This window comes from Schistocerca americana, chromosome 8, assembly GCF_021461395.2.
Source record: "Schistocerca americana isolate TAMUIC-IGC-003095 chromosome 8, iqSchAmer2.1, whole genome shotgun sequence".
NCBI lineage: Eukaryota > Metazoa > Arthropoda > Insecta > Orthoptera > Acrididae > Schistocerca > Schistocerca americana.
The window spans coordinates 327,369,184-327,382,392 of record NC_060126.1 but is presented as its reverse complement, the minus strand read 5'-3'; the positions used below and the strand labels follow the sequence as shown (position 1 = coordinate 327,382,392).

Here is a 13,209-nt window from a genome sequence, read left to right as displayed (position 1 = left end):
CATCCCACTCAGCCGTGGCTCAACGCAGTTATCAGCACAGCAATGTACCATCCAGAACCTTGACTTCCTCTAGCTCAAATGGGTCCCAACCCATAACCACCACAACATCGTAGACTCCGCGTCAGAGTGATGTTCAGAAATACTCGACAACACCATTTTACGTATAATTATGGCTGTGAAGAATGATATACCGTACCAGCAGGGCACTGATGGGCGCACGCCAGTATTACAAACTGAATCCAGTTGCCAATTATAAATATATTAACCACACTCCCCACTCCCTAAAATCTGCTATAACATCATCCAATGGAAATGAAGATCGCCAATGTCAAACAAGGACAGCCTTCCACATTTTCTGCTCGAAACTAAAGTAGAAATTCGTGCCATCGCAGAAACATGGTTAAAGCTGAACGAACAGTTATTACTCCCAGGCTCCTTTGTCATTGAAGACGTTAGAGATGATGACTATGGCGGTGCAGCATTGTTGGTAAAGCAACAGAACCCACTTTTCTGTTGTCAGTACAGGCACTCAGCATAAAACACTGAAAATGATGGGTATCCGATTGTGTATCAACGACTCCCATCTCAATTTGTTCTCAGCATACAAAGTACATAATGACAGAAGTTGCAAACAACAGATCAAAATAATAATGGACGCCAGCAAGACAATGCGAGACCATACACGTCCAGAAGTGCTATAGAGTGGCTCCAGAAACACTATTCTGAGTTTAAACACTTCTGCTATCCACCAAACTCTCCACACAAAATGGCTCTGAGCACTATGGGACTTAACATCTGGGGTCATCAGTCCCCTAGAACTTAGAACTACTTAAACCTAACTAACCTAAGGACATCACACACATCCATTCCCGAGGCAGGATTCGAACCTGCGACCGTAGCGGTCGCGCGGTTCCAGGCTGAAGCACCTAGAACCGCTCGGCCACACTGGCCGGCCCTCTCCACACACGAACATTATTGAGCATATCTGCGATGCAGTGCAACGTGCGGTTCAGACGAGATTTCCACTCCCTTCGTACTATTATGGATTTATGGACAGCACTGCAGGATTCATAATGTCAGTTACCTCCAGCACAACTTCTTACATTAGTCTGCTTCCTCGCGGGGGCCTTACACGATATTAGGAACCTGTACCAGTTTCTTTGGCTCTTCCGTGTACATAGTCGTCAATATGGACTGAATTGGTAATGTTCCAAATGTGTACCAACGGCGATTTATGGTTTCTTATTGTGTTACAAGTACGATTATTATAGCACACCACCTCTGTGCGTCCTTACATTCTCGTCTTGTTCACTCGTTCCAGTATGCTGGTACACTGTGGATGAAATATTCGTTTTATAGCAGAATCTTTCCTTCTTTAAGTCTATGTACGTACCAGAGGGCAACTTAGGCTAATGAATACTCTGTGTTTTCAAAACAAACTGTAGCATAACATTTCCAATGTTCAGACGGCTGTATGAGCCCTTTCTTTCGTCGATTTCTATAAAGCCTATGATTTTGTCGGCCACCAGTAAATAATGAGAATAACGAAGAAGTGGGTCTGAAAGAGAAGGTAATGCTAGTCATTCTAAATGTGATCACTAGCGTGTCCGCGGGGGTACAAGTGAAAGGCAGTTAACAAAATGTTTTAACATTCAGCGGGGTATCCAACATGAGAGTCCGCTCTGGGTTTCTCTTCAGGCTGTCGCTGAAGCTGCCATTATGATTTTCTAAGTACTCGCTATCCGCTATTTCAATGACTGATCAAATGCCGTGTTCATGACGTGGCTATTCTAATAAGAAATGAAGACGAGGCATTGAGAAACATAGCTTAACATCGGAGGAAGAACTTGGTAAACTTAAAATCGTAAATCTCAGGGGATTTGGCAACTTGAATGTAGCATGGTCGCGAGTTGAGGATAGACACAAAACATTAGGAGGCATCTTAGATGGGGGTCTTCTGAAGATGGCAGCAATAATTGGATGTGTGTCACAAACAAAGCGAAAGGGGTAACTATGGAAAGTAACTAGGGCACCGTCAACCTAACTGAAAGAAATTAGAATCGTCAACACTTCTGCTTTCTCCAAAATATACTACGTTGCGCTATTCTCTCCAATCCAAAAATGCAATGAAACAGGATAAGACAAGTAACTAACAGGAAATAACACTTTTGTCGTGACCACAGTTTTTATTGACTTTGTTACACCTTACGCTTTTCGGCCTTATGCCATTATCAAAATATGGAATATATATCACACAATGTCCTAGAAACCAACAAATAGTAAAACTGAATCTATCCAACATATATAGAGAAAGAGTATATCCTAAGTCTTACTCCCGTGACATGTAGGCCGTAAGTTTGATCTTCGCACTATCTGACGAAATCCTGTGTTTCTATATGTTGGATGGCTTTATTTATTTTTGTTTATTTGTTGATCCACAACACATTGTGTATCATCTATTTGATCCTCTGAAAACTGCATAACGCCGAGACGCATAAGGCGTAACGAAGTCAACAGTAGCTGTGGTCAAGGCTGAAACGTTATTATAGTTTAAATGAACAATGGGGACACTTCTCTGTCACATACATATGGAGGATAAACATATCCAAGCTGTCATATGATACGCTAACGTAATCGAAATAGTGTGGTAGGCTCGATCTAGCTCACATCAACGGAAAAGCAAAGGCGTTGTTCCTCAAGAGAATACTGACACTGCTAAATGGTAGTCTAAGCGCTACAACAACAAAGCATCTCCAGTCTGTGGTCCCAGCATGTATACATCCCCCAATAGACAGAAGAAAAATTACTACAAACTAAAACAAAAAGAATTCTACCTCCAAGTCAGTAACGCAGACGCTCGTCACTTTAATAGGAACCACCTGACACGAGATTTCGAACAGGAACGGAAGTAGGAGGAAGAACCGAAGAATACAGAATACAAGCAATGGACCCCGACTGCGAGACTGTGTGGACAAATATTTTAAAATACGTGCACCTGACGTTACATATACACAGTACGGAGTTCTTAACATTACCATTGCAAAAAACGGAATCTCCAAGGAATATAGCTTAATGAAACGGATAAATGCCTCTAATGTGGATTGTTGATACCCATCTTCATCATTTCAACTTCTTGTTGTCACTTACGTGGCCGTAGATAGATCAGGAAAAGACCTGACCTGCGGACAAGAAGCTCCGAAACCATTTACGTGACATCCTAACTGCATCCTATCAGAAGAAATGACACTGTAATGTGATTACTAGGACATTACTCTCAGCTACAGAATTAACATCGAAGGGAGTGACAACTTTACGGAAGTAACTACTGGGACAAGGCTTACTGGTGAAGCAGAAGTGTCGATAACACAAGAAGGATATTTGGCAACATGCTGCAAATAACATTTGACAAACTTGGAATAGGAGAGTCCTTTGGCGAATTGATGCATGACAGGAAAGAGACCAATATACTTTACAAGAAGAAATTTAAATTAGAAAACAACTTTGCTGCTAGGGAACGTTATTTTATTGCTATGTTTTTGTTATTTAGCTTATTTTAGACGCATATTTTTATTGTGATTTTTCATGTATGTAAATACCAGATGTTAATAAAGTAAGAAAGGGGGGGTGGACACCAGATTTAACGCCACCTTTCACCGCAGGGATCACCATCAACAGTGTCACTTGCCCTCGTTTGATGAGACAGTGCAGAGAAGTTTAGAATGTAATCCAGGAGATTAGCACGAAGACTCGACATCAGCGAGTTTGCACCGCTATCCCTCCTCCAATTTGCCATAAAGGCAAACGGGTAGCAACCAACAGCGTGGAGCGTATACAAGCAGTCACCCATTCAAACACTGACTACCACCGACGTTGCATAATTCTGGTAAACTGACGAGCACCTGTGTATTCAACGAAGAAAAGCTGTGGGCTGAATTGTGCTGTCACCCTCTTTCAGGTCTCCATCACATACTAGGTGTTGTGGGGTAAAGACTCCAAGCCCACCTGCATAGCGCGAATTACTTCTGCAAGTTGCACTTCGAAGACATATGTAGTGAATACTCTAGTTGTTTGAGGTGAGTTGTAAGGATTATGGTTTCAGTCTTGCCTTAGTTTGACTTTGGTTAAATTCCACTTAAATCATTTCGTTGCGCTATAAGAAAGTTACTACCATTGCGAAACTAAAGACAATGTCATTCAGATTGCAGTTTATTTATGTATGGGACCAATATCATATACAGGGGCAATGTTTCAGAGAATTGAAAACATAGTCGCAGTCTTTCATAAGCTCGCAGGATAAGGTTTAATGTAATGGAAGACTTTCAATCTCTCTGTTTTAAGATGGCATGTGAAATATAATATTCTGTAGACGAATAAACTGTTTAACTATCTTGACTGTCAAGATCCTTACACACAGAATGGCAGACTGAATATTCTTGTCTGTCACCGTGCATCTACATTCACACTATTTGGCCCACTTACGATATAGTACATTTGTACGGAGTGTGATAGGTGGAGACCACCATACCAGGCCATACTGACGCCACATTTCTGTCAGTTGTGTAGCTGTGTAGTTATTGGGAGATAGTGCTGCAAAAAATGGTTCAAATGGCTCCGAGCACTATGGGACTTAATATATGAGGTCATCAGTCCCCTAGAACTTAGAACTACTTAACTAACCTAAGGACATCACACACATCCATGCATGAGGCAGGTTTCGAACCTGCGACCGTAGCAGCAGCGCGGTTCCGGACTGAAGCGCCTAGAACCGCTCGGCCACAACGGCCAACACAGTGTTGCAGCATAGCAGATGACGTCAGAAGTAGGCTTCAGAGGCGAGTAGTTGTAAACTACAGTCTACTTGTGGCGTTTAAAATGATGTTTTATTGAATTTTGAAGTTAATTTTTAATTTATGCTTAAATTGAGGTAAGCATTTCAAAATTTAATGTCCAATGTTCTTCGAGAGTATGTTTTCCAGTGCACCTTTCATGACGTTTAGAGCATTGACGAAGTAATTAAAAACTGATCCCCCACACGGTATCTGAGTGGAGTTACGTAGACAGATTACCAAGGGGAAATGTCGATATTTCCACATGCTCTAAACTTAAGGAAAATCTTTTTTACACTCTAAGTAATGTCTCATACCTAATTTCAGAGGGTGAACACAAGAAAACAAGGACTAAATGGACTGGAGAAATCAGAAACGGCGTATCAAAGGAACTGAGAATACTAAAAATTACGTTTCTGATCGAATAAAATCAAATTCAACAATGTGGCGTCCCTTGTGGAGAAGATCTGTTTTTTGCTCATGAACAAGAGTAAGAAATAGTCAACCATGTGAGTACAATGGCAAAATTATTCTATATTTTCCTGGCTGACTTGGGATAAATTGCCTGTGACTTTTTCGAAAACCAGACTTCAAACACAATTTCAGTAAAAGTACCGAAATGGATGGAGAAGAATGAGTTTTTAATTTTAAAAGGAGGAATACCAAGATAAGCGTAAGAAAACTGTCAACAATGAGTATCAACAGAGTTGCATTATTAAGGAAAGCTGAAGTTCATTCTTTTTTATCCAACCTGAACACCACTTTCGAAAAATATGCTGTGTATGTATTTTGACACGTGTTAAGATAGGTAACTGTGTAACATTTTTGGAAGATCAGTTTTTTCCTATCCATATGTAACGGTTCGAGCATTGACGAAATCATTAAAAACTGATCCCCAAACTATGTCTGAGTGGAGTAATATCGACAGACTACCAAAGGGCAACGTCGACAGCACGTCGATATTTTCACATGTTCCTAACTTAAGGAAAATGTTCTTTACACTCTAAGTCTCATATCTAATTTCAGAGGGTGATCACAAGAACACAAGGACTAAGTAGACTAAGAATCCATAAACAGAGTATCAGAGGAGTTGGTATTGTCCTGTAAGGGCATCTACATTAAGAGGTACTCGGGGCTGTAGTGATAGATTATGAAAATGTTTCTGTAGCTCGGACGGTACTCAACATTCCTCAATTTTTCTGCTACAGTTGCACATCTAACACTCCTAGGTCACACAGGGTCCCAAGAATTTTTCCATGGAAATGAAAGACTCAAAAGCAAAACGAAAATTTCCTTAAGATATCGGTATCCCCACGGTCTCACCTTCACACCGCCTTCGGGAGCCTAAATGATGTTCAACAGTACATTTATTTTTCATACAGAGTCTGGAATAAAGTACGCATCTTGCCTTGGATGCATTGCTTATGATAATACCGTCCATTTCCGAAAAATATGAACGAGAGCGTAGAAATATGTCGAATACTTCGTCATCAGCGTTGCAATAGTGGTGGCGCACTCGTGAAAATAGAGACCAGCCTAGCAGAACACTTCATTTGCTACTAAATCCTGATACTGCTGAGGGAGTTGCGTAAAGAAATTGTAAGAAAGGTAAGCACATTGGCTTGGAAGCTACTTACCGAGATGTTTGATAGTTGAGTTAAACACAAGAAATTTTGACTGTCATTCATCGTTATTATCTTGTCAACATCCAACATTTACCTCAAGTAAATAGTTTTGTAATGAATTCAGAAGATTGCCTGTATACAACTGGATTTTTGGTAGAGTAATATTCCAATTTAAATGCAGTAGCACATGAATTTCATAAGAAAGGTCACTGTTCTTATGAACTACATTATGAGAACAATATTCCCTTGTAGACGGAAGGGAGAATGTCATTACTTTTAATTAGCATCATCGATTAGGTTCGGTTACTCCGAGCTGTTCCAACGGACGACTTTCATATTTTATCCGCCTTGCCGTGTTCCGTTTGTTTATGTTATATAACCCAGACATCAGTAAATGTAAAAGACTATAAATGAATCAGCTGCAGAATTTTGCAGCATTGCTCGATTATTTAAGACCCATTATCAGGTTTGTTAATTGTACCACTTGCGTCTCTGTATATAATATAAGTCTCCTTCAATCTAATGGCTGTAAGAGGGTGAACGTCAAAGAGTAGCCTTCACTTGCTGAACTGTCGTGGTGCGGTAGTCTCGCTAAGAGCTCAGAGCATACGGTCCACTGCGTAGGAAGCGAAAACGTAGTCTCCGGGACTAGCATCGAAACTAGATGGCGAAGGGAGTAGCAGAGGATATCGATCGGCCTCTGACTTGGGCAGAGAGCGGGCAGTCGATCCTCAAGCTGAACATCCGCCATCTGTGGTTATGTGGCGTGTGGCCTTTACCCGGTTGCTGGCTGTACGACGCGTACGCCATTATGGGCCTAATAGTAGGAGCCGTGAACGCGGTAGAGAGTGCGGTGTCGCTCTACTTCTACTGGGGAGACATGGAGGAGACCACGCTGCTGCTTACCAGTAGCGTCAGCAACGGCTGCGGCACCGTCAAGATGGCTGTCTTCATGCGAAACCAGCGGCAGTACTTCGCGATGGCCAGACGCGTAGAGATGATGATGTCTATGCAGAACGAGTACACCTCCGAGGACCCTGCCCTGGATGAAATTCAGCAGGTAGCCCACAAACGCGGCTACCGCCTCACCCTCTTCTGGACGCTGTTGATGTTCTCGCAGTACTTCGTGTGGTACCCGATGCCGTTCTACGCGCACCCGGGAGAGCGGCGCCTGCCGTTCGCCCAGCACGCCTGGGACAACAACACCAACCAGTACGCGCTATCGTACTTTCTGCAATGCGCAGCGTCGGCGCGCGGCACCCAGCTCAGTTGGAGCCTCGACCTGCTGTTCGTGTCCGTCATGCTTCTCGTGGCTGCGCAACTGGAGATACTCTCTCGGCGCATTACCAGCCTGAAAGAGGAGAGCCACGAAGGAAAGGCAGCAGCAGTCGGGGAGAAAAGCGTGAAAGGCATGGCGGCAAACATTTACGATAACATGTACGACAATTTGCGTCTTTGCATTGAAACTCATCAGAAGCTTCTCAGGTATGTTATATAAACTGGGTAACTTGTTTCACACACATTTGGGTAAGCACTGCTAAGCTTTTGTGAAGAATGAACGATTATTAGTGCATTGTATAGCACTGTTTTACCAATATTTGCTTCGAGTGTTAAAAACGACTGCATAAGAGAAACTGTTACGACAAATACATTGTTGTAATGTTCAGTCATAGCACATTGTCGTGGTGCAGCGACTCTTACGCAGAACTAGTGGTTGTCCATAACTAAAGTTCCAGTTTCGTAACGTTGTAGAAAGATAAAAAGTTACCGATAGATCTAATTACACTGAAATGAATGCCCTAAGCTGCATACAGGCGTTGATATACGTCAACAGGGACAGATGAAAATGTGTACTCCGACCGGGTCTCGAACCCGGTATCTCCTGTTTACATGGCAGACGCTCTATCCTTTTTTTTTTCATTTTGTTTGTTACTGATCGTTGTGTTTGGTCGTAGCGGACGTCACATGACATCCGTTACAGATCGTTTGTTGATCCTTCCACTCAGTTTTCTTATTACAGAGGCCAACCAGCTCTCTGACTGAACACGCTGAGCTACCGTGCCGGCACCCATCTGAGCCACCGGGGGCACAGAGGCTTCTGCGACTCCAGGGACTTATCTCTGGCACACTTCCCGTGAGACCCAGACTCTCAGATTATTGTCCCGCATTATATTCATAGTGCCCTTGCCTATTATACTCATTACTCGCGGCTTTACTGCCGATACCCGTAAAAGTTCAGGCCCTGTTTGTGCATCCGCACAAAAGAAGAAGATGGTCAAATGGCCGGTGAGCCTTAACTGCATATATACATAAAGATGGTATCTGTTCTTTCGGACATGTTCATATATATACCGATAGATGATGCTGTAACCGTCTTATCAGAAATGTGGTCGGCTACGTATGACAGCTGAATCCCAATACGACGATGATTTAAGTTGCACATCGAAACATCCATATTGTTCAACGTGCTTGACTGCAGAACTTCTGTAGCCAACAGTTGTAGCACTGTGTTAGGTAATCCCTTTCACCACGAAAGAGTTGTAGGACATATGATCGGAAAAAATATCATAAGAAGCAAAATGGCATCGGTTTCTAACTGTTGGGTTGGGTTGTGGGCTGAGGAGACCAGACAGCGAGGTCATCGATCTCACCCGATTAGGGAAAGACGGAGAAGGAAGTCGGCCGTGCCCTTTCAAAGAAACCATCCCGGCATTTGCCTGGAGCGATTTAGGGAAATTACGGAAAACCTAAATCAGGATGGCCGGGCGCGGGATTGAACCGTCGTCCTCCCGAGTGCGAGTCGAATGCGCCACCTCGCTTGATTTTCTAACTGTCCTGAAACCGGCGCAAAGCGGATTCGATATGCCGTCCACCATTTTCTGCCAAAAGTTGAACTAGAGAAACAACGTGTTTGGTGATAAGTTCTTATGGGACAAAACTGCTGAGATCATCGATCCCTAGGCTTACATGGTACTTAATCTGAGCGGAGGCTGAAAGGATTACACGGCATCTGGTCGGTACCATTGGGCCTTTCAAGGCCTGTTCGGACTGAAAGAGTTAATCTAACTTACTCTAAGGACAACACACACCACATACACCCATGCCCGAGAGAGGACTCGAAAATCCGATGGGGGGGAGGGGGGGGGGGAGGAGCCTTGCGATAAGTGGCACGGCAGCACAGACCGCGCGGCAAACAGCGTGTTCCACACACTTCAGTTTCAGCTACGTTCGCAGTTCGAACACTGAAGAAACAACTATCAGATAACCCCACAGCTAGAATTCACACCGATTAAGAGTAGGTGATATGGGTGGACAGGCTGTAGGAGAATGACGGCTGAAGATTCCAACATTTCCGAAATGCCTCTGCAGCCACTGTTTCATTGGCTGTGCAGTGTGCGGAGGAGCACCATCTTGTATAAAAGTAATCCTACCCACTCATCCCTCCACCCATGAACCATGGACCATGCCGTTGGTGAGGAGGCTTGCGTGCCTCAACGATACAGATAGCCGTACAGTAGGTGCAACCACAACGGAGGGGTATCTGTTGAGCGGCCAGACAAACGTGTGGTTCCTGAAGAGGGGCAGCAGCCTTTTCAGTAGTTGCAGGAGCAACAGTCTGGATGATTGACTGATCTGGCCTTGTAACACTAACCAAAACGGCCTTGCTGCTGTGGTACCGCGAACGGCTGAAAGTAAGGGGAAACTACAGCCGTAATTTTTCCCGAGGGTACGCAGCTTTACTGTATGGTTAAAAGATGATGGCATCTTCTTGGGTAAAATATCCCGGAGGTAAAATAGTCTCCCATTCGGATCTCTGGGCGGGGACTACCCAAGAGGACGTCGTTATCAGGAGAAAGAAAACTGGCATTCTACGGATCGGAGCGTGGAATGTCAGACCCTTAATTGGGCAGGTAGGTTAGAAAATTTAAAAAGGGAAATGGATAGGTTAAAGTCAGATATAGTGGGAATTAGTGAAGTTCTGTGGCAGGAGGAACAAGACTTCTGGTCAGGTGAATACAGGGTTATAAATACAAAATCAAATAGGGGTAATGGAGGAGTAGGTATAATAATGTATCAAAAAATAGGAGTGCGGGTAAGCTACTACAAACAGCATAGTGAACGCATTATTGTGGCAAAGATAGACACGAAACCCACGCATACTACAGTAGTACAAGTTCATATGCCAACTAGCTCTGCAGATGAAGAAATTGATGAAATGTATGATGAGATAAAAGAAATTATTCAGATAGTGAAGGGAGACGAAAATTTAATAGTCATGGGTGACTGGAATTCGATAGCAGGAAAAGGGAGAGAAGGAAACGTAGTAGGTGAATATGGATTGGGGGTAAGAAGTGAAAGAGGAAGGTGCCTGGTAGAGGTTTGCACAGAACATAACCTAATCATAGCTAACACTTGGTTCTAGATTCATAAAAGAAGATTGTATACATGGAAGAATGCTGGAGGCACTGAAAGGTATCAGATAGATTATATAATGGTAAGACAGAGATTTAGGAACCAGGTTTTAAATTCTAGGACATTTCCAGGGGCAGATGTGGACTCTGACCACAATCTATTGATTATGCACTGTAGATTAACACTGAAGAAATTGCAAAATGGTGGGAATTTAAGGAGATGGGACCTGAATAAACTGACTAAACCAGAGGTTGTACAGAGTTTCAGGGAGAGCATAAGGGAACAATTGACAGGAATGGGGGAAAGAAATACAGTAAAAGACGAATGGGTAGCTCTGAGGGATGAAGTAGTGAAGGCAGCAGAGGATCAAGTGGGTAAAAAGACGAGGGATAGTAGAAATCCTTGGGTAACAGAAGAAATACTGAATTTAATTGATGAAAGGAGAAAATATAAAAATGCAGTAAATGAAGCAGGCAAAAAGGAATACAAACGTCTCAAAAATGATATCGACAGGAAGAGCAAAATGGCTAAGGAGGCATGGCTAGAGGACAAATGTTAGGATGTAGAGGCTTATCTCACTAGGGGTAAGATAGATATAGCCTACAGGAAAATTAAAGAGACCTTTGGTGAAAAGAGAACCACTTGTATGAATATCAAGAGCTCAGATGGAAACCCTGTTCTTAGCAAAGAGGGGAAAGCAGAAAGGTGGAAGGAGTATACAGAGGGTCTATACAAGGGCGATGTACTTGAGGACAATATTTTGGAAATGGAAGAGGATGTAGATGACGATGAAATGGGAGATAAGATACTGCGTGAAGAGTTTGACGGAGCACTGAAAGACCTGAGTCGAAACAAGGCCCCGGGAGTAGACAACATTCCATTAGAACTTCAGACGGCCTTAGGAGAGCCAGTCCTGACAAAACTCTACCATCTGGTGAGCAAGATGAACGAGACAGGCGAAATATCCTCAGGCTTCAAGAAGAATATAATAATTCCAATCCCAAAGAAAGCAGGTGTTGACAGATGTGAAAATTACCGAACTATCAGTTTAATAAGTCACAGCTGCAAAATACTAACGCGAATTATTTGCAGACGAATGGAAAAAGTGGTAGAAGCCGACCTCGGGGAAGATCAGTTTTGATTCCGTAGAAATGTTGGAACACGTGAGGCAATACTGACATTACGACTTATCTTAGAAGAAAGATTAAGGAAAGGCAAACCTACGTTTCTAGCATTTGTAGACTTAGAGAAAGCTTTTGACAATGTTGACTGGAATACTCTCTTTCAAATTCTGAAGGTGGCAGGGGTAAAATACAGGGAGCGAAAGGCTATTTGCAATTTGTACAGAAACCAGATGGCAGTTCTAAGAGTCGAGGCTCATGAAAGGGAAGCAGTGGTTGGGAAGGGAGTGAGACAGGGTTGTAGCCTCTCCCAGATGTTATTCAATCTGTATATTGAGCAAGCAGTAAAGGAAACAAAAGAAAATTTCGGAGTAGGTATTAAAATCCAGGGAGAAGAAATAAAAACTTTGAGGTTCGCCGATGATATTGTAATTCTGTCAGAGACCGCAAAGGACTTGGAAGAGCAGCTGAACGGAATGGACAGTGTCTTGAAAGGAGGATATAAGATGAACATCAACAAAAGGAAAACGGGGATAATGGAATGTAGTCGAATTAAGTCGGGTGATGCTGAGGGAATTAGATTGGAAATGAGACACTTAATGTAGTAAAGGAGTTTCCTATTTGGGGAGCAAAATAACTGATGATGGTCGAAGTAGAGAGGATATAAAATGTTGACTGGCAATGGCAAGGAAAGCGTTTCTGAAGAAGAGAAATTTGTTAACATCGAGTATAGATTTAAGTGTCAGGAGGTCGTTTCTGAAAGTGTTTGTATGGAGGGTAGCCATGTATGGAAGTGAAACATGGACAATAAATAGTTTGGACTAGAAGAGAATAGAAGCTTTTGAAATGTGGTGCTACAGAAGAATGTTGAAGATTAGGTGGGTAGATCACATAACTAATGAGGAGGTAGTAAATAGGATTGGGGAGAAGAGAAGTTTGTGGCACAACTTGACTAGAAGAAGGGATCGGTTGGTAGGACATGTTCTGAGGCATCAAGGGATCAGAAATTTAGCATTGGAGGGCAGCGTGGAGGGTAAAAATCGTAGAGGGAGACCAAGAGATGAATACACTAAGAAGATTCAGAAGGACGTAGGTTGCAGTAGGTACTGGGAGATGAAGGAGCTTGCACAGGATAGATTAGCATGGAGAGCTGCATCAAACCTGTCTCAGGTCTGTAGACCACAACAACAACAACGACAACACCCACTTATCCACGCTGTTGGA

General features: G+C 42.9%; 1 protein-coding gene across 1 annotated transcript in view; it reads left to right on the top strand.

The window, feature by feature from the left end:
• The first annotated feature begins 6,995 nt into the window (after positions 1-6,995).
• The window catches only part of LOC124545406 (odorant receptor Or2-like), a 46,857-nt gene continuing 40,643 nt past the window's right edge, over positions 6,996-13,209 (top strand). Inside the window, exon 1 of the mRNA XM_047124321.1 lies at positions 6,996-7,936. Within this exon, the coding sequence (XP_046980277.1) occupies positions 7,116-7,936 (821 nt within the window). The 5' untranslated portion in view covers positions 6,996-7,115. The remainder of the gene's footprint in view (positions 7,937-13,209) is intronic.